This window comes from Acipenser ruthenus, chromosome 17 (genome assembly GCF_902713425.1).
Source record: "Acipenser ruthenus chromosome 17, fAciRut3.2 maternal haplotype, whole genome shotgun sequence".
Classification (NCBI taxonomy): domain Eukaryota; kingdom Metazoa; phylum Chordata; class Actinopteri; order Acipenseriformes; family Acipenseridae; genus Acipenser; species Acipenser ruthenus.
The window spans coordinates 144124-166658 of NC_081205.1; the positions used below are offsets into that span (position 1 = coordinate 144124).

General features: G+C 42.8%; 1 protein-coding gene across 2 annotated transcripts in view; it reads left to right on the forward strand.

Annotated features, from left to right (window-relative positions):
- Positions 1 to 22535, forward strand: part of LOC117423141 (alpha-1,6-mannosylglycoprotein 6-beta-N-acetylglucosaminyltransferase B-like) — a 34774-nt gene that overhangs the window by 7029 nt on the left and 5210 nt on the right. Inside the window, exons 3-11 of one of the 2 annotated variants that reach the window (XM_034038603.3) lie at positions 1869 to 2013; positions 5493 to 5602; positions 6127 to 6200; positions 6572 to 6739; positions 7277 to 7441; positions 10343 to 10512; positions 17324 to 17455; positions 19293 to 19426; positions 19804 to 19934. In XM_034038603.3, coding sequence (XP_033894494.3) covers positions 1869 to 2013; positions 5493 to 5602; positions 6127 to 6200; positions 6572 to 6739; positions 7277 to 7441; positions 10343 to 10512; positions 17324 to 17455; positions 19293 to 19426; positions 19804 to 19934 — 1229 coding nt within the window. Of the gene's footprint in view, positions 1 to 1868; positions 2014 to 4833; positions 5210 to 5492; positions 5603 to 6126; positions 6201 to 6571; positions 6740 to 7276; positions 7442 to 10342; positions 10513 to 17323; positions 17456 to 19292; positions 19427 to 19803; positions 19935 to 22535 lie in introns of those variants that run through there. The other variant, XM_058989663.1, reaches the window with a different exon arrangement.

A 22535-nucleotide genomic window follows, 5' to 3' on the forward strand; every position in this document is an offset into this window, starting at 1 on the left:
GCGATTAAAAGCTGCAAGTGTGACAGAGGAAGGAACAGCAAAAGAGAGATGTGGGAGCGATGGATAATCCCATTGAATATCTTTTTTAACAAGCAAGACCACTCACTATCTGACAGCCACACCATGTTAGTGTCTGCCCAAGCTTCAGCAGGGGGAAGGAAAAGTTGCGCCCCCGCTTTCTTTCGTGAAAAGACTCCTCCCCCCCCCCCAATTGTTTCAGTGAGGTGCTGTGCCTGGTCCCACGCCACTGTGATCCAGATTGATGAAGTTACAGTACAAGATTGTAAATAATACCACATGTTTACAAGACAAGCTGTTTTGAGGAGCCTTGATAAACCAGGGTATTGGACATGCATTTAACCCCTTCCAGATACCTGGGACCACTCTCCCCCGCAACATGTACAATAACCAAACGTTCCAAAATGTGCATGTGCCTGAATCAAGATCTTACAAGAAGACCCCTGTTTCATAAAGAGTTAAGTGTTGTTTAACTTGGTAATAAATGACATGTGAGTGGATGTAAAGGTTTCTTTCCTTTAGGAAATATTTAGATTGTCCCTGCCAAGTGTAAGAAGGTTTGTTTTACCCACTACCGACTCTGAGGCTCTGAACAGCTATTAAATCTACTTAAGCAACAGCAAGCGGTGTACACTGGATAGTCCTCTTGGGAATGTGTATTTGATAAGATTGCTGAAACGATTCAAGCAGCAGGAGACATCATGGGCTTGAGAGTTCCATTCATTCGTCTCTAACACAAAGCATGGCCAGGGGAGTGAAGCCCTGAGAATGAGGCAGAGCTGCTCAGAGATCAATTGCATGAATGCAGGTAATTGTTTTTTCTTATGTGCCGTCATCTGCTTTGAAAAGAAATTATACACAAAGGATACATGACAGGAGCTGTCAGCTCTAATGGACCAGGTTCTTAAATGTTCCCCAGGTTTTGCAGAGAATAAAGAAACTTGATTAGTTATCCATCTAACGAATATTTTGAGATGAAAACAAATTAGCAGAATGCATTAGGATGGGAACAGGCACACTTACAGAGTGTTTGAGGGGCTGGGTGGTGGGTTGGTTGGTTGGTTGGTTGTTTTGACAGAGTGTTTGAGTGGCTTTTTTGGTTGGTTGAGTTGATAGAGTGTTTGAGGGGCTGGGTTGGTGGGTGGGTTGGTTGGTTGTGTTGACAGAGTGTTTGAGGGGCTGGGTTGGTGGGTTGGTTGGTTGTGTTGACAGAGTGTTTGAGGGGCTGGGTTGGTGGGTGGGTTGGTTGGTTGTGTTGACAGAGTGTTTGAGGGGCTGGGTTGGTGGGTTGGTTGGTTGTGTTGACAGAGTGTTTGAGGGGCTGGGTTGGTTGGTTGGTTGGTTGTGTTGACAGAGTGTTTGAGGGGCTGGGTTGGTGGGTGGGTTGGTTGGTTGTGTTGACAGAGTGTTTGAGGGGCTGGGTTGGCAGCTTTGTGGAACAGTGAGGCATGAAGTTAACTGCAAGCTCTCACTGTAGAAATAAGTCAATGAATAGACATTTCCATGTTATCATCAGTCAGGTCACTTGAGCTCCTCTTCTAACAAGGTTAATTACATAAGCTGTCCTTCATGAGAACCTGACTGTGTGCCAGAGGCTCATATTTACCCTATTAAAGCTGATATTCTTTGATGCGCTTCTCGGTCTAATACATCATTATGTCCTTCTCTAAAACTCCTGACACAGACGCATTTCTGTGGTTTAATACAGAAGTAGCTGTTGAGACACTTGATCCAATAAATTACAATATCATAATGTGTGAGTATCATCCAACAGTCCCCCAGTGTGGTTTGAAAAAAGCATTATAAATACATTCCTGTTGAAATGACCCAGTTTCCTTGTTTCCTTCCAGTACTCGGGGGCCTGGAGTCCCGAGGGGTGCTGCGGAAAATCAGCGACATGCTTGAAGTGATAATGAAGCGGATCGACTCCCTCTCGAAGCGGGACAACATGAGCGACACACGCATACTGGACGAGCTGAGCTCCGCCATAGACAGGTACAGGCGAGGGGGGTTTGAGCAGCGTCCCTTAATCACATGATACACAGGTACAGGCGAGGGGGTTTGATCAGCGTCCCTTAATCACATGATACACAGGTACAGGAGAGGGGGTTTGATCAGCGTCCCTTAATCACATGATACACAGGTACAGACGAGGGGGGTTGAGCAGCGTCCCTTAATCGCTCTGAGGCTGTTAACTGAAGCCATGAGTTCAAAAACAGGTCATTTCAAGTCTTGTGAGCACGTTGCATGAACGAGAGCCTCTGGTGTGAAGATATCAAACCATTCTGAGCTGCGTTCTGGTACCTAGTCAGGGCAAGCGCAGTCCATCTGAAACGCTCAGAAGTGTTAATCTTGGCTTCTGAAAAGTGGGACTGTGGTACAAGTACTTGCACTGGTGGTTTCACAGGGATTTTCACTTGAAAAATGTGAACAATTCAAACTATGCCACAATGGAAGTGAAACACAACAGAAAACACAGTGAACTGCACTGTGTGCCAGCGCATGTGGTGGTTGGTAGACTTATTAATTTCACCCAGAGATGAAAGTGCTAAATACAGTGCCACCAGCATCCACTGGCTTGCAGGGTATGAGCTGCTGTGTAAGAGCTGGTCATTGTCATGAACCTTTGGCTTGTGGCTCAGGCAGATATCCCCCCTAAACCTTTTCAACAATCCATCACAACCAGAAACCAGCACGCAGGGGAAACGCAAAACTAGTGTTTTGCTCTGAAGGGGCAGACATGGCTCCACCAGGCAAGGTCAAAGAGCAGATTACACCCCATCTATGTGCTGTACCTGCTGGGCATGGCTTGTTAATAAACAGCTTGGTTCAGCTGTATCTGTGCTCCGCACAGAGATCTTTATCCAGACTATTCCCACAGTTCTTTGTTTTGAGCGGGCAACAGGATCCTGAAAGAAATGCCCAGTCTGAATTTAAATCTCCTTGCTCTCAGACTGATTTATCTTTAATTAGAAAGTAAATAGATAGAAAGTCTTGAAAGGGTCGCACTGGTCATGCTCCAGATTTTTTTCCTCCTCTATAAGTCTTGTCATTTTGACAGTCCTTTTAAAATACCATCAAAGTGCAATTTAGTGCCTGGCCCCATTCTGCCTGTCTAGCGGGGAATCGATCGAGATGCAGACAGACAGTTAAAGGTGACTTTATGAAGAGAGAAGAAGAGAAAGGGACATGGGGAGAGAGGAAATGTTTGTGTTGGATTATTTCAACTTCAATTGCTTTAAAAGCATCAGGGTGTCTGTATTTGAAGCTGTCTCTGGCCGCGTCTTTGAAGTCAAAGCGCTGTGGCTCCTCCCCCTCTCTGACAGTCGAAGCAGCTACACTGTATCTTTCCCTGCGGAGATGATGGGGTTGCACTGATAGGCTGGGTGTGTTTACCACTATATCTGATAGGACTTGAAGAAAGGAGAAACAAAAAAGTGTGTGATGCATGAAGATAGTGGAGAGCCTTGCGCTGAAACACAAACACACACACACACACACACACACACACACACACACACACAGACCAACCACAGGACAGGGTGATCCCAGGAATAAACAGACTCATACTGTACATGACCTTCAGTTCAAGGACACCAGGTTGTGAAAATGAATTATATGTATTTATTGATTAGGTTAAGGATAGAATTGATGCTTGAGTTAATGGAATACAATGGGACACTTGTAATCACTGCCCAGTTACATTGTGTTAGTGGTCTCAGCTCCACTCAAGACTCCAGTTTCTATGGTTGCAGAACACCAGATCTCTACAGTCTCACCTGCAGCTCCCTGCTATTTGCTTCTCTGTTAAACCTTTCTTTATGAATCTTACAAACAGCACATTCGCTATGTTTATTCAGGCTGAGGGAGCGGTAGACTCTTTGTAATGAGACCTGTGAATATCGCAGTATTCACTGTTGATTAGCTTCTTTGATCCTGGTGGACACATCATAATGAGAAATAAAAGATTATCAACAAGCCTCTCCTTGACAGCGATGTCTCCTGCTCCCCTGTTCTGTGTGATTAACCATCTGTATTGAAAATGAGATCCTAGCTAGATGGCAATGCCTAGATGGGATGCACTATTCTAGTACTACTATGCCTTTGATCTGAGCATTGCACCACTATTAAAGAGATCTCTATGATGGAGGGAAAAAAAACAATATGTGAGCATTGCACCACTATTAAAGAGATCTCAATGATGGAGAGAATGAAGAACAATGTAGCTGAGCGGGCCTCACCTGCAGTACCACGCCTGCCTGCCTGCTTTCTCCTGCCCCTCCAGAGTGTCTGTGACTCGCCTCCACTCTCCTTTACTGCTGTCTGCTGCTTTCTCCAGCCCCTCCAGAGTGTCTGTGACTCGGCTTCACTCTCCTTTACTGCTGTCTGCTGCTTTCTCCAGCCCCTCCAGAGTGTCTGTGACTCGGCTTCACTCTCCGTTACTGCTGTCTGCTGCTTACTCCAGCCCCTCCAGAGTGTCTGTGACTCGTCTCCACTCTCCTTTACTGCTGTCTGCTGCTTTCTCCAGCCCCTCCAGAGTGTCTGTGACTCGTCTCCACTCTCCTTTACTGCTGTCTGCTGCTTACTCCAGCCCCTCCAGAGTGTCTGTGACTCGCCTTCACTCTCCTTTTCCTCTCCTCTCTGAGTCAGATGCCACTTGTACTGGAATGGGCTTGATAGCACAGTAGGGTCTCCGCAAAACGGCCACTTCAAATCCCATTCAAGTACTCTGGGTCTGTTTAACAGGAGCTGTGTGAAGAAAAGTCTGATTCAATTCACTTACTGCTGATGGCTGCGTGAAAAGCATTCTTCATTCCTGCCTATAATGCTTCCACAGATGTCTGTTCTCCAAAATGAGAAGCAGCTATTTTGCATATTGTAGAATGTGTGCCAGGATTGCATTTGCATACATAATTGCTCCTGTGAGGTCCGTTTCTATATTGCATATCGCAGGTGGTTCTGAAACAATGTGTCGAATGGGCGGCTCATGCTGTACGCTCTCCCTCTTTTTCGCTAGGTTGTGATTGACCTCGGAGTCCTGCCCAGGAGCTCTGAACCTGGGCAGCACTGCTATACTGATTCGCCCTGACAGCACCTGGTCCCCACGCAGTTACAAATGAAGGGACTCTCATTGACGCTGACACATTTGCTTGTAAGGAGGAATTGGATGTGATGTCGGAAGTCTGTGGCTGTGAGTTACCTGCACGTTTGCTGCCTGCATTAGGAGGAAGTGAGGTGCAGAGTGTGGCACGTGAGCTGCTGTGGCTGCTGCTTCCTGGAAGTTCTAGGACGTTATAGGGATAGTCTGGAGCTGGTGTCCAGAACAGCAGAGCTTTTATTGAATAAGTGATCAGGTGAAGAGAGAAGATGACGTCTGCCCACACTAGCTGTCTCTAGTATCAGGGTGCTAGCTGATGCCTTCACTGCTGCTGCTGCTCTCCAAGGTGCTGACCCCCCCCCGCTCTGCGTTTCAGGTTCCAGCCGGCCGGTCTGATCGAGCGAATCCAGGCGATCGCACAGAACGTGTCCAACATGGCAGTGAAGGTGGAGCAGATCTTCCAGAACAGCCTGGCTGCAGGCAGAGGTACTGTCATCATAGTACTGTCCATGGCATTCACAAACCTACCAGAAACCCAGACACTGTACTGATGCAGTGATCTGCATATTCACGACGAGGCAGCTAGACACAGGCACAAATCAAGCAGCAAGTTTGTAACAAAGGTGTTGATTCTCTGGCTCAGTAGACAGACTGTCAGAAGCACATGAAAGAACATTTTAACACTCATTTCTATGCAATTCTTTTTTTATTCTTTTGGGGGTTGCCGTTTCAAAAACTCTCCTTATTGACACATAAGATGTTAAAATTGTTATCCAATACTGATAAGTAATTGAAAAGCTTGGGTCAGTCAAACGCTCATGTGTTCAGTTAAGATCTTCTTGTTGCACAGATTCACACACTTTATAGAGTTGAGGCTGTATATAAAAAATATATGCTACTGTTCATTATTCCATTTACTGCTAGACTTTACGATGGGCCAGATTGTTCTTGTAAACTCTTTGAGATTCCCTTCCTTCTTCTCAGTCCCCTCACTTCTATTTATGTTCCAGTTAGAGATGGAAGAGCCAATCGCTGTGAGGCTCCTCAAGATCCCAAATACCCTGACTGCACCAGCAAACTGGATGTGAGTAATCAAGCCTGTGTGTCTCAATATCTGTGCATGTGTCTTTCTGCACACCCCAGCACAGGACTGATTGCCAAAGCAAGGGATCTCTGTGTCAGGGTTTTACAATACACTGTGCTATTGTTCACCTTTCCTTTGAAATATTAGGTAATTACATGGTATGACACTGTAACAACAGTGGAGCACAAATCCCTGATTTAGCAGATCAGTGTGCACTGAGTGTGTTTCAGTGACTGTGGTTATTAAAGAGATCCGCTGGGTCCTGTGTGTGTTTCAGTGAGCGTGGTTAATAAAGAGATCCGCTGGGTTCTGTGTGTGTTTCAGTGACTGTGGTTATTAAAGAGATCCGCTGGGTTCTGTGTGTGTTTCAGTGGATGAGAGCCCGCTGGACCTCGGACCCATGCTATGCTTTCTATGGGGTGGATGGCAGCGAGTGCTCCTTCCTGATCTACCTCAGCGAGGTGGAGTGGTTCTGCCCGCCCCTGCCCTGGAGAAACCACACCGCCCCGACCACCCCCAAACCCAGGGGCAAGCGGCAGGTGAGGCTGCCTGGGAAAAGAAGCTGTGCTACGGAGACAGCACAAAATCACTAGAGACTGAAGCTGACATTTCCTCCTAAAATCATTGATAAGCATTTTATACTTATATATAATTAGTTTACATTGCCAGGGGGTTTATTCCTGAAGGAAATCATGCATTTCATGGTCACACCACCAGCACAGAGCAGATTTGCCAACTCTTTACTGACTATGATGTACACCGACACCATGCTGGTCTATCAGTCAGCGTTTATCAAACTCCACACTGTAACACCAGAGGACACAGTTGGAAATTAGGTGGCGATAGACTAGAAGACACTTCTTTATACAGAGAGTGGTGAGGGTATGGAATGGGTTATCTAGCCATGTTGTTGATGCTGAATCATGCTGGATCCTTTAAGACCCAGCTTGACAAAGTTTTGAGATCAGCTAGCTACTAGGAACCGGACTGGCACAGATGGAATGAATGGCCTCCTCTGTGGTTCGTACGTTTTCTTCTGTTCCTGTGTGTATAAATCCTGTGTGCTTCCTGTGCAGGCGGCATTCCGCACGGATATCGGGGCCCTGCTGGAGCAGGTGGGCACTGGGAAGGAGTCTCTGATCTTCATGAAGAGGCGGATCAGGAGGCTGGCAGGGCAGTGGGGTCAGGCTGCAAACAGACTGGGGGAAAAACTGAAGAGGAGCTGGAGGGAGAGGAAGAAGGTGAGAGCTTCTAAAATCCTGAACTCTCCTTCTGCCTTTCAGACAGGCACCTAGGAACCCGAAGCAGCGAAAAAACTAAACTCGCAGTTGGGAGGTGTTTCCATTCTAGACAGTTCGATGAACCTGTGAGGGTGTCTCTCTCAATCTGATTGCATTAAGGAGGGCATTAAAAAAACACCCTTAGTTACTTCGGTTTGCAGCACACATGCTTTACAAGTCATAATAAGTTTAATCACATTTAAAATTAAAATAATTATTCTGTGTTGAATCAGTTGAATAATCTACCCAGTATTATTTCAGAGATTGATTCTTTTATATGTGCCTCTTACACCATTTGTAATTGAACGAAAATGCATTAAAACGAGTGAGGGCTGTTCTGTACATGTTGCACTGTGCTTACACCTACACTGGGCTGTATATGCACTGTGCTTACACCTACACTGGGCTGTATATGCACTGTGCTTACACCTACACTGGGCTGTATATGCACTGTGCTTACACCTACACTGGGCTGTATATGCACTGTGCTTACACCTACACTGGGCTGTATATGCACTGTGCTTACACCTACACTGGGCTGTATATGCACTGTGCTTACACCTACACTGGGCTGTATATGCACTGTGCTTACACCCACACTGGGCTGTATATGCACTGTGCTTACACCTACACTGGGCTGTATATGCACTGTGCTTACACCTACACTGGGCTGTATATGCACTGTCCTTACACCTACACTGGGCTGTATATGCACTGTGCTTACACCTAGAGCAGCCTGTATGTGGGTGTGTTTATTAATTGCATTCGTAACCATGTAGAGCCCACGGGGCCACTAGCTAGGCAGCTCTGATATAATCGACAGCAGCAGCGCACAGCTGTGGGGTGCAAGAGGAGAGATTTCTGAGCTTGGGCACAGATGTCAGCACCAAATAACAGATGGCAGTGCCCAAGCAATGCCCCAATAGCTCAGCTCTTTCATGCATGTGCGTGTTGAAGAATATTCGTTTTTTTAGATCAATGAGTTTCACCATCCTGTTTGTGATACATCTGCAGAGTGTAGACCAGATCAGGCTTTTTGATAACTCCATCATTTGATAAATTCCATCTGCCAATAGACACGGCTTCAAGCTGCAGCTTTCCTCCCAAAGCAATCAAATGCTCGTGGCTGTAATAAGTGGCTGTATCACTGTAGATGAGTAAAAGAAATACATTCATTTTATTTATTTAACCAGTCGATTTACCCATCGAGACCGAGGCCTCGTTTATAAAGGGGTTCCGTTTTACCCTCCAGCTGTATCTCTCATTCTCTTATTACATCACCTAATGTTAATATTGCATTCCAAAGCATGCCTCGAAACAATTGCTGTCAAATCAAACATCTGTTCCTCTGCAAAACTGGAACTAAGATACCACTTAAACAGAGCCCGTTTGATATAACAAAAGAAAACAGCCGCAAATGTTGTTCTTGACAACCAAATAAATGTTAACATATTGTATAGAAGAAGCAACAATTCCATTCCATGCATGTGTCCTAAATCACTGAGCCGCTGTGACTTGTTTAGAATGTCAAGCATCCCCCTCGATTCTGAGACAAGCCTGACGTTCTCAAAGTCAGCACCGTTAGAGAAGTTCCTGGTTTCTGCTCTCGGGAACCATATCCCAGTGCGCTAATCCTCCTGATTATTATTAGAAACCAATCAGAAAGCTATTGCACCACACAAGCAAAACACAAATCTATCTGGAATTGAAATACGGTTTAAAAATAGCAGTAAAGGCTCAGTTTACTGGTTTCTAATTGCAATAAAACCTTGATTGTCAGGCATTACATTGACAGCTGAACTTGCAGCAGGCCAGCACCAGACAGTATTGACCCTACTGGTTCCACTGAACCCCATTATAGAGACCCCTAATCTGTGAAGGGACACTCCTAAGCAACAACACAGTTTAAAGAAGCCTGTTTATTAAATCAGCACATTACTCATTTTAGTGCTGTTCACAATAACCTCACCTGCAGGCTTGTTACCACACTTGAACGCTGAATTCTCTTGAGACACTACAAGCTCTGTCACGTTTTCCCAATGTTTTGCGTATCGTTTTGGTTTTGTTTTTGTAATGCAGCCCCTATTATTTTCCTTACCAGACCCTCTTATATCATGACACAAGGACAGTCAGACAGTGTATGTGGATAAAGAAGTTACTGTATGCATGCTTTTCACAATGATGCATGACTTGGGTTCCTCGAATGAGAAACACCATTCTAACTCAGCGCAGGAAAAACCTCAGGGGATTATAAATGGACGTTCCTCACGAGAAAAAGTCTTGTCTCCTAGCAACGGGCGCAGTATGCTATTGTAGTAAGCTCATTAACTCCTGGTCTCCTGGTCTCCCATGTAACTTTCACAGTGCATTGGGGTATAATCCAATCCTGTGGACTCTCTGCTATGCATCAATGGATTATATTGAATTTGAATTCATGCACGTTGATTGGGCATCATAAAGGTTTTCGAAGAAACCTGTTTATAAAATCAGACAAACTTCTTTATTTGTTTAAACCTCAATCCGTTAAGGTTCACATTTCTCCATTAAATTCAGGGATCTACTAGAAACGTGTTATTACAGGTTGTAACGATCGTTAGCTAGGGATAGCAGTGTATTACAATAACATTAGGTTGTAGTGATCATTGGCTAGGGATAGCAGCGTATTACAATAGCATTATTAATTGTTTATAACATGTGTTATAACATGTGTATATACACATTTGCAATGCGCTGACATATATCTATCTATTTATCTGTGTGTATATATATATATAGATATAGATAGCTAGATAGATGCATTGGTAATAGTGTTTATCGCCCCTGTTATAACTCATTAATGGTTTCCCTTTTGCTTGGCTCCAGATTTTGGTGCACGTTGGGTTCCTGACCGAGGAGTCGGGGGACGTGTTCAGCCCCAAGGTGCTGAAGGGGGGGCCGCTGGGGGAGATGGTGCAGTGGGCAGACATCCTGACTGCTCTCTACACACTGGGGCACAGCCTGAAAATCTCCATCTCTGCCAAGGAGCTGCAGGGGTGAGTGTGCACCACTATCTTATTCCCCGTCCACATGTATAATACATACAGGAATATGTCTGTGTTTGTGGGGACCCTCTCAATGAAATGTCTTGTTGTGGTCATACTTGTTGTTGTTTGAAGTCAATGTATTCTATAGGATGGAATGTGGCATATGAGAGGCTGCGATCACAACACGGGTACATCATTCTGTCAGCGGTAAAGATTGAAGCCCATGCAGTTGGTCTGGTGTCACATTATTATTATTATTATTTATTTCTTAGCTGACGCCCTATCCAGGGCGACTTACAATTGTTACAAGATATCACATTATTTTTACATACAATTACCCATTTATACAGTTGGGTTTTTACTGGAGCAATCTAGGTAAAGTACCTTGCTCAAGGGTACAGCAGCAGTGTCCCCACCGGGATTTGAACCCACGACCCTCCGGTCAAGAGTCCAGAGCCCTATCCACTACTCAATTTAGGATGTATATGTTGCTTTGTATAGAACACTATTGTTTAGTGTTGTGCAATGCTTTGCAATACCTGGCCATTTTCTCTTACCAAGTACATTGCTTTTGGTCGGGTTTGCAAAAGCACTCCAATTAATTCCGTGATGTCAGCGTTCAGTGGTTCTGCAATAACAAAGCAGCTTGGGGGAGCTCTACTCAGGCACAGAAACACTTGCAGCAGCTTTTATAGAGTTTTGAAGCAGAGTGCCAGGCAGGGCCATTCTCCCACAATAGAAGCTGCAGAACATGAGAAATCATACCCAGAGAGTTAGAATAATGAATGGTGCAGTATAGACTGTGGGATACATCGTGCCATGCAGGCCCATGCTCCCAGAGTAGAAGCTGCAGAATATGCTTGTTCATTTTCCTCATAAAACTCTGTAAAGAACTGTATTAAATGCTCAAGGGGAAGTCTGTTTTAAAAATCCATTAGAGCAAGTTTATGTCCTAGACATGTGAATCTGCAAAAGAGTTCACTCACCGTGACAGGCAGTGCTTTTTATTGAACAACTCAGACACATTATCACCGTTATCTAAAGCTCTTCTTTATCACGCACACAACACCTCCCTAGAACCAGTTTCTCCATCCCATGTGGTTTATGTGCCATCAAGAGGAGACACCTCCTTTAAAAGTGATCCACTTGAGCTGGAACGACCCAGCCTACACCCCTGTCCTCCAGCTAAATAGCAAGCCAGTCGGCCCCAGGGCTCCGCTCTGCAGGCGGGTGAAGGCTGTCTGCACAGTCTGGCCATTGCTGTTAGACACAGGCTGAGGGCTGGGCTGCTCACGACTGACTCTTTCACAAGGAGTATGATTCCAGCCCAGGTATTTTCTGGACAGAAACCTGATGTAAAGTAGAGGTCTAGGTCAGGTGCTGTTGGGCAGGTCTCTGTGGACCAGCTGCCCCATCAATAGCTTCCATTAATTGCTTATTAGCCTTGCTGACTATTCCTCAGAGTGCAGAATGAATTGATGGGCTCAGAGACTAAACCAACCCCTCACAGAGAACAGTGGCTTTGTCCTTTCTACCCTCGCCAGTTAAAACAATCTATTCTGTAATAAACCTGGCTGTAGAATCAGGAATGCTTAAACAATAGGTCATTACATTACGCATGTTACGTGCTGCAGTACAAACAAATGTGTATCTCATTTAAATGTTCTTCTACCACTGTGCAGAGGAATGTGTACATATTACCAGGGGGCCCGTGGATCCAGCAAATTCACCACAGGGACCGGTTCAACTGTAGATTGAAAAAAAGACAGTATTATGAAAATGAGCTTCAATTTGAAGAGGAATTGGATTTCAGAGTGGAATAGGAAAGAAAATGACAATATGTCCTTTATATTTACAGCCCTGCCTGCCTAATAGACAGGAAACAGAGTAATTCATGCTGCCCATAAACTCCCCTGTCGACTCAATAATGAGCAGAATCAAATTGTTTCTCCGAACAGTTCTGTTCAATTCGCTCCTAACTGACACATCCTTATGTAGACTGACTTGGTGCAAAGTGGCCAAGGGGAATATCTGCTTCAATTTCATTTCCTGAGGTGGAATAAAGCTTGAAAAACATGCCATGACCATTTCCAGTATAGTGACATTAACGATAGCAGCCTCAAATAATAATTATACTGCACAAAACAGAGGCTACTGATGGGTGTGGAAAAGCACATTGAACTGTGTTGCTATATTGTGGACTTGTTTATGCTGTGTTGAACCTGGTTTATCAACGCTTTTTTTCCTTTGTGTCTACCTGATTAATGTAAACGACTGGAAGTGAAGATTGAGAGAAAAGCTGTTTAACAAGTGATCAATCGTGAACAACTGCAAAGTCTCTGAGAAGAGCGCCTGCATCAATGGAGCTACTGCCCAGTATCTGTTCTCCTTAACTTTTGGACCATTATCTTTGAGGCTTGGTGTGCCCTCACAAAAAATGTCTGAGTTCTCTCTGGATATTTCTCCGATATATCAATAATATTCTGGATGGATAAGTCAGCAGTAGAAAGAATGTGATCCATCCACACTTAAATTACAATGCCGACAGACCCACTTTCTTGTCTGATGGATCCCTCCTGTCGTGAGGTTCGTTAAAGTTGATTTTAATGTGTCTGACATTTTATATGCTGCTAACAAAAATGGCTTGAAGCAATTCAGTCAAGCAGCACTGATAGCTGCTATTTGAAACCAAGGTAATCTTACATTGTCTGGAGAAGTGAAATAATTAGAGAGAGGCAGTAATTGAGAGGTGAGTATTCAACATTTACAGAGACGCGTCAGAATTCCTCACTCAGGTGTCTATTTTCTCGAAGTCTCTGCTTTACGTACAGGAGAGCCGGGTTCTAATTTTTCCTGAATTCTTTTCTTTTCTCTTTTTTCTCTCAAACACAAAAGCGTTGCATTTCCTTCAAGCGTTAGCACAATACCCCCTGACATGTTCTCTAACATTCTTAAACATTGGAGGAAATACACACTATGTTTTACGTGCTATGAAGCAATGAGCAAATGTTGATTGTGATTCCCACCATACCAGATACCCAGCATCTCGCTAGAGAAGATTTCACAGATCATATTCAGCGGGACTCTGTTTCTCTTTGCCCTTGAAAACAAATTCACACAGAAGGCCCTGAGCTCAATGCTGCTTCACTTGAAGAGCTGGAGCACTCAGGCACTAAATGGAACTTGGGCAGGAAATGGTACTAGCAGCAGGACATCTATCAAAAGCAATGCACAGAACTGCATGAGCAACCCGAAACACCAGCGATTCCCCGGTGCAGAAATGCTTGAAAGAAAACAAGACAAGTGGAGCAAGGGGATTCTTAATGTGCTTCTGGTGGATCAATGTGCGAGTTGTATAGGCTCATGGTAATTGCTGCCTTGGTGTTTATTTCTTTATTAGTTAGGGACAGTCCTTTGTCATCACAATGTTCTTTATATGTACGTTAGGTCACAACTAAAGCTGGATTGGTTTCACTGGATAGTCTCTATATCTCCACAGAGCAGCGAGAGCATTATTGCCTGACAAGCACCCCTCAAGCTCAACTGAACATTTGTTGGGGGGGAGATTCAAACCTTGTCCAATGAATGTACAGATTCTAACCCAGGACTCCAGAGGTGAAAGGCTAGCTGTACCACCAAGCCCCTTGCCATTATAGTTTCACTGGATAGTATGATTGAAACGTTACACCCTTAAACATGATGGATCATGTTATCCTTCAACAATGGTGCAAGTTTAGTACAGTGAGCATTGGAAGAACACAGATCTCTTACTCGCTCCACTTCTACTTCACTATATTGAATGAATCAATGTGCTGGGATATAGAAGATATCGAATTTGCTATTAAGGAGTCCAGTATTTATTCCAAGAAACACACGATTTCTCAACAGGATTTCCCCTCAACAACTGTTACATGCATTCAAAATAATTTGCATGTTCTGCCATTTACTGCACTCGGATTAGACTCTAATCAGCAGTGGTTCACATAGAACTCCTCTGAATGCATAGTAAATGAAACCAGTCCAATTCAAACCCCAGTAATGGCACACTTTAACATCAATCAGCATTTAAAGGGGAGATGCAGCCTAACTGGCAAGGATTTAAACCCAACCCCACAGAACGAGCTGCTGTAAGGATCATGCGTTTGCTTCCGGGCAGCAGTGTCTGGTGGTTCCATTTACATAATAATTACATAATGAAAGAACTGAAACAGGTGAGGAGTGAATAAAAAGCCGGTGCCTCTCAGCAAATGTTATTATCAGTTCAGCACCAATTTCCATTGCTCTGTATAAAAAAACAACCCCATTATAGCTCAGCCAGGCTTGAAATGAAGCTGAGCAGGAGATGTGTTGATTCCAGTTACTAATGTGTCTGGCACTTCCACATGCACTGGCTGTGTCTGTAATTGAATTATATGTCGACTCCAAACACGTCAAAAATTATATATATATATATATATATATATATATATATATATATATATATATATATAACACGACCGCTCCGATTGGAAAGCCATGTTGGTGTTCCCTGAGAACAAGCCGGTTTGACTCTTCGCTGCCAGCCTGCTGTAGAGTGGATCCTTTTTGCTATAAGGAACATTGAAGGATGTCTGTTTGAAGTGACGCTAAAGTCTGCTGCCCCACATGGACTGATATCCAGGGAATAGGTGTCATACACAGTCACTGTAGATAGATGTCCTTCAATGCTGGGTCAAATTGAAGGAAAAAACGTCACCATTTTTTTTTCTTGGGTAGATAACAACACATGCAATAAAATAGTATAATTTGTCAGCACACCTAATTTAGTCCAAAGTAAATAAATGTAACTCGATACAGGGGTCTTTGAAAGAACAAATTGAATAAAGGGAAATGAGTTCTGTTGAAAAATGTACTGTTTGATATTTAATTTTACAAATTGCTTTGCAACAATAATGAGCAAACATAACACAGTTTGAGCACATTTCCGAAGCTCATTAGAGATCTTTTTTTGGAATGCCATCAGGAGTGAATTAGTCTGACAGTCTTTATTGTATTGATTTGGGTTATTAAAATGAAATCAATGTTGTGTTACCAGGAACAATAAAGCTAACGTTTGCACTGGTTTCGATGCTGGTTCGTACAGTCAGATGTATTTTAAACCATTAAACATTATTAATAATACATCTATAAATATGATATAAAGATGTTAGATGTGATAGTAGGATGTTAACATTATTAATGATACATCTATAAATATGGTATAAAGATGTTAGATGTGATATTAGGTTGTTAACATTATTAATATCATTACAGCTTTATAATCTGTGTAATTAAAGCATTTTAAGAAACATTATACTTTATAAGATGATATGAATGCAACTTTCCCCTCATAAAATGTATAGATTTGAATGTCTGTCCCTTATTAATAATCTTCAACACCTTAATTAGCATATGTAGAAATGCTTGATTATAGATGTTTAAACTAAAGTGTGAGGGACTATTTCAGCCAAGTGCAAAGGCACAATGGCACATAGTCTTTTATTGCTGATGTTTTGCAAGTGTTCTGCTGGGATTATACTGAAATGCATTGCAATTATGTGCTGTACGATTATACTGAAATGCAATTATGTGCAGTACGATTATACTGAAATGCATTGCAATTATGTGCAGTAGGCTTACTGTTGGTGATTTCAGTGGTGCTGTTTAACAGAGACCTTAGCTTTGATGTTAGCAGAATCAATACAATGATTTCACTACTGAGGTCTTTAGAGCTATACTGCTGTATTCAATACAGTGAACCCAGAATCTCACTGTTTGTAAATTTGGCACAGGGAACTCAATACTGCAGTCTTAGCAAATGCAATACTGTGTTGAGAACTCGGTGTCAGTAAATTGCAAGCATCCAATTCAATTCAGTGGGAGAAAATTCTGCAGAGGGATTTTAAAGGCAGCAAATCCAATGAGTGACACAGTGCTGAGATCTCAGTGGATGAAAGTTAATAGAGGGAACATACTGTAGAATTAGGATTTTAGAGCATGATAATTCAATAGAAACAACATTGTACTGAGGGCCAGGGAATGTAACATTGAAAATGCTGTAATAATTCTTAGAGACAGAAAATTCAATAGTGACAGTGGAGTGCTGAGATTGCAGGGCTAGTAAATGCAGTACTGAGAACTCAGTCCAGGGTCTTAGAGTCAACAAATTCAACACTGAGAACTGTCCAGGGTCTTAGAGTCAACAAATTCAACACTGAGAACTGTCCAGGGTCTTTGAGTCAGTAAATTCAACAATGAGAACTCTTGGAGTCATATTGTTCAATTTTATCTTAAATGACAATCATTTCCATATTGCTTCCTATTTAAACATGGATAGTCAACTCAAATGAAGGGGCATTTTCAACACAACTTAATAAACAAGGGTGTAAATCGGTATGTTCTCATTGATACAGGCCAGTGTTCCGTGTGATGGATCTTGAGAATCGGTATGCTCTCATTGATCCTGGTTACCCATGTGTCTTTGAGCTCACAGCGCTGGTTACCCATGTGTCTTTGAGCTCACAGCGCTGGTTACCCATGTGTCTTTGAGCTCACAGCGCTGGTTACCCATGTGTCTTTGAGCTCACAGCGCTGGTTACCCATGTGTCTTTGGGTTCACAGCGCTGGTTACCCATGTGTCTTTGAGCTCACAGTCCTGGTTACCCATGTGTCTTTGAGTTCACAGCGCTGGTTACCCATGTGTCTTTGAGCTCACAGCGCTGGTTACCCATGTGTCTTTGAGCTCACAGCGCTGGTTACCCATGTGTCTTTGAGCTCACAGCGTCTTTGTTTTGTTTTGCAGCTTTCTGGGTGTGCCACCAGGACGAGGAAGCTGCCCCCTGACTGGACCGTTGCCCTTTGATCTCATCTACACTGATTACCACGGGCTGCAGCAAATGAAACAGCACATGGGCCTGTCCTTGAAGAAGCACAAGTGAGTAGACAGGAGGGAAGATTGTGAACATATGCGAACATCGGTGCAGAACACGCCGTCTCGAAGAGCAAATGTCTTTAACTGTAGGACTAGAACTAAAGTGCTGTGTGTCAAGGTGTTAAACTCCTCCGAGCAATATTCATTGCACCTACCCTTAGCACCCTTACAGTTGTTATTTCATGATAACAATCATCAGGTTCTTTAATAACACATTTCTATGTATTTTGTTAATGGGCTCTGAACTAAAGTGTTTAAATATTGTCCCAATAAAACCCAATATCGCAGATTTCAATTCCAGTGCATCCTCTTTAAAAAAGCCAGAGTTGTGACTCAGTGTATAGGAGCTTCAACACTGTTAATTACCTGTATTTATGTCCACATCCACCAAGGTCTATTCATTGTGCTTTCAGAGTTGTATATATCCCATACTTTGTATCTATCCCATCCCATAGTATATATCCCATACTTTGATTTCAGCATGAAATGCACAAGCTGTTTAAAGATGCTGAGTGTGATAGAAGGCAGCCCCAAATCAAAACTAACTGATAACAGCTTCAGCTTATTGATCAGTGTGCAATGAATGTAGTTCACTGATAAAGAGGGCAGCAGTGCTGGCTGTGTTATCTGTCAGCTCACAGGTCTTCTTTAACCCCTCCACTGCTCAGAGTGTTTCCTGTCCCATATAACTATCAGTTTTATTCCATCTTGCACAGCTGCAGTGTACCAGGCAGCTGCAGAGTAATTACTGAAATGGAATGATCTTGTAAAACTGAGTTAATAAAGGCAATGTCATAATCAAGTATAATACATATATATATATATATATATATATATATATATATATATATATATATATATATATATATATATATATATATATATATATATATTAAATAAAAAGCCTGCATGTCATTTTCTTAGGGGTCTGCCCACCATTGTTCATTGAATAATAAAAAAACGAGGCTTTGAAGAAGAGATGAGAGAATGGCTCTTGAGAGACAGAATTAATTTAGCAAAGAAGCCATTGTATCTGTAATATTGATAATGTATTGTGTAGCTCTACAGCCCCAGCCAGAAGCTTCATTCTAACAGAACATACCCTGCTTACATGTTTCCAGTGATTTGTACTAAAGCACCCATTCCTTTATCAGAAGCAGGTGTAGAGACGGCCATTGATACTGTTCTGTAATTATGTAGGGAATGCAATGATATGCTTGAGAGCTGAAAGTGAGTGAAATTGCAAAATAAACAACCTAGCGCAGTGCAGAATGTTTCAGCCTTATCGTATTGCAAACATGCTTGGAAGGAGTTTTCGTCAGGTTTCATAGCCCTGTGAGTGAGTGCTGGCTTTGAAAAGACTGAAGCATTCATTAAGTTCAGGAGGTGTTTTCTGCACAGGCTGTTTTGAGTCGCATGGGAATGCGTTTTACTCCCATGGATTGATGTGCTGTTAAAATCAAATTGGTTTTGTAATATGTTTTTTTGTGTTAGTTTCGGTTCCGTGATTGATTTGTAAACAGGAAAGCAGTTTTTATGTATTATTATTATTATTATGGCTTCCTGCCTTTAGAAAGTGTCTTTATTGTGGATTTAAATCTTTAAAATTATTAAAAACAAAATTGCAGTTCTAACTCTTATATATGGGTTCAGTCCTCATTTTGTTAAACAGCACCAAGGCGCCCCTTTATTTAACGATACTGAAATCCCAAGCTTTGCTCCTCATTTAAGCAGTCCTTTTAATATCAGAGGCTAACCCAAATCAATTGGCTACCCCAGTGCTTCCAGAACATGTGACTGACTTCATGATTACACTGCCTTCCTTTTTTCTTCCCTTGAGGTGCCACATACGAGTCATTGACACGTTTGGAACGGAGCCCGCATACAACCACGAGGAATACGCCATGCTCCACGGATACCGCACCAACTGGGGTTACTGGAACCTCCACTGCAAACAGTACATGACCATGTTCCGTGAGTACAGCCTGCAAACAAAAACACAAACCAGTGCTGTTATAAATACCAGCATCGTGGGCGGTCTGGGGAGTCTCAGTCTCTGAGCATAAGGACGAGAGCTGCACGATCTGCCACTCTAGTACTTTGTGGTGAAGAGAGATGGATGCTGCCAGCTGTACAAAGCCAATGAGACTTCACATATTTAAAGTGCGCTAAGCCCATATGTTGCTCAGTGATACATATTGAGACTCTGGCCCGAGGGTGCAGGAGACTGGGATTGTGGGGAATGGAACTGCGCTCTCAGTGTTACTCAGAGAGCAGGGCTGCGGCTGTGTGTTCATCTCGCGTCTAAGAATAAACAGAAGCATGCTCATGTGCTCTTTCCTCTCCGACAGCTCACACTCCAGATAACTCCTTCATGGGGTTTGTGTCGGAGGAGCTGAATGGGACACAGAAGGAATACATTCAGAGGAACAAAGTGAACAACATGGCTGTAGTGTATGGGAAGGAGGCCAGCATGTGGAAGGTATGCAGAGAGATGGGTGGGAAGACAAGTTGAACAGAACTCTGAATGGCAGCAGATAATCCACTTGTCTCTACTGTTGCTTTACCTGCTGCTCTGTGCTGTTTACTACCAAGAATTACTTTGAGGTAGATTAATAATTAAAAAACAGCTCTGTATTATTTCTGTGCTTTATACCAATATATCAAACCTCAAGAAACAGGCCCAGGGGATCCCTGACAAAACCTCAAGGTAAAATTCAATAAGGTCATTATTTAAAAAAAAAAAAAAAAAAAAACACACAGGTATAATATAATGTATGCATTGCTAAACTGAACTGGCAATGCAGCGTAAAATTCCTGCATTAAAATAAATAAATAAATATGCAATTAACATTAAGGATAATTGCCTTCAATTATTATTAATAAGGGAAATGGTTTAAATGCACAGTGCCTAATGTAACAGAAAGCATGAAGGACTCTGTGCTGGTCACAGCATGCAGAACACAATGTTTAATAAAGTATCAATACCAATTCATTTTATTACATAACCACACAAAGTGGGTAGCAGTGTAATGTAACAGAGGTAATATGAAGTTCTCCTAGTTAGGAAATACATTTAGAAGATTCTGCACCACGGGGCTCCCCTTTATTGCACATGGAGCTTTCAGAGCCGTTAGCCACTTCGAGTCATGGGGGCTCAGAAGGGATCATTATGGTTCTATCCAGAAGAGAAAGGGAAGGGAAGGGCTATTGCAAGGCTCCACCCTGACCCAGATAAAAGGACCTTTCAAAAGAATGAGTATTTAATACACGCAATGGCAAAGGTGTAAAGTGCTGCCTCTTCCTCCAGATATCCCTCATAGAATTCATCCCGGCTCTTACAAACCCAGAGCCTTCAATGAAGTATTTTCTGCATTGTGCAATTGACTGCTATGGAAGTGTAGAACACCTACTGTCACTTATTTATTTATGTGTTTATTTATTCATTTATATAGTTTTTTAATTATTTTCTTCCTCTGTCTCTTCGTTCTTCTTAACTGTTGGCATTCAGCTTCAGGTAAGGACATTTTAAACATCTCATGCTTCTTGCTAACTGGTCTTTGTGTAGTGTGTGTGTGTGTGTGTGTTTTTTTTAATGATGCTTCACTAGAATTAACAATCACAGGTGTGGAGATAACACTGTGCAGTATTTAGACTGCAGTGTGTCTGAGTTTAATGATGCACTAACAGAAAACACCTTCCAAGGCTTGCATACAGAGGTGACTGAAAAAGGAAGGAAATAACAACCTAGTTTTCATTCCTGACCATTCCCTTCCATGTCCTTCTCTGGTTTCTAAAACTGCTCTGTGCGTTCAAACCCTTCAGAGAGGCTGCACCCTGCAGACCCTCTGATTCGGTATGTTTCCAGTTTCGGCTTTGTGTTAATTGTCAATTACTGGATGAAAACAAGAAGGCACAGATGTAGCTTCTTAAATGACTCCCTGACTGTGATCCTCACTCCCAGCATTGAAGAAGGATTTTCAACTAGGTGACACGATTTGAGCATTCATAATGAACCTTCAGGTGCGCTTCAGAAAGATCTGTTTCAGTGGTTTCACATATCAATGAAATAGCAAACAATTTGGGGACTGCAGTAGACAGAAGGCAGAGCACTGTGGAATTACATTAGAATGGATCTCATACTCTTTGGGGAATCTGCTGCTTTTTACTGGCATATACTGTGGTGTCGTTCTGCTTCTTGTGAGTTCTGATCTTAAAAGATTTTCAGATACACACGGTGAGCTAATGAAACACCTGAGGCTTTAGAGTGATCAGCAGATATCTCTTAATAACACACATGGGCAATTTAAACTGTGTGACTGACAGGAGCTTGATGCTCATGATTAAGAGAAATGGCTTGACCTGGACCACTGGCTTTAATTGCACTGTTCTGGAAGGGGATGCGCCTCAGCATCCAGTCTGTCACTGCGAGAACATGGCATAGCGACTGAAGCTTCTTATTTTATACAACGTGTTTCCTGTTTTATTAAGCTTCGTTTGAACTTAGTGGGGAAACTAAACACAAAGTAGTGTGTTTTACAGTGTTACCTCATCGTAACGATGTAGTCGGGAACCACAGATAAGACACTGTACAGTACAAAAATAATAAGTGCTGGTGCGTTTATAACCTGTTCCGCGGTATAAAGGGACAGCTTATAAGCAGGGATCACTGTATCTCCTCCAGGCTCCCTCGCTGGAGATTTTCACATCCTTCTCTATATGTAATCTATAACACTTGGGGTATCCCCTCCAGACTCCCTCGCTGGGGATTTTCACATCCTTCTCTATATGTAATCTATAACACTTGGGGTATCCCCTCCAGACTCCCTCGCTGGGGATTTTCACATCCTTCTCTATATGTAATCTATAACCCTTGGGGTATCCCCTCCAGACTCCCTCGCTGGGGATTGGCTCCGAAACAGACACTCGAAACTCCAATCCGTGCCCAAAGGCTCTCTCCAGGAATTTGCTTTCCATTGGTTCAAAGAAAATGAAGGGGCCTGCTTGTTAGACATTTCATTATACCTTTAGTTAGAGAAAAGGGCTACCCTTCTTTTGAAGCAGTGCCCATGGCTTGTTATCC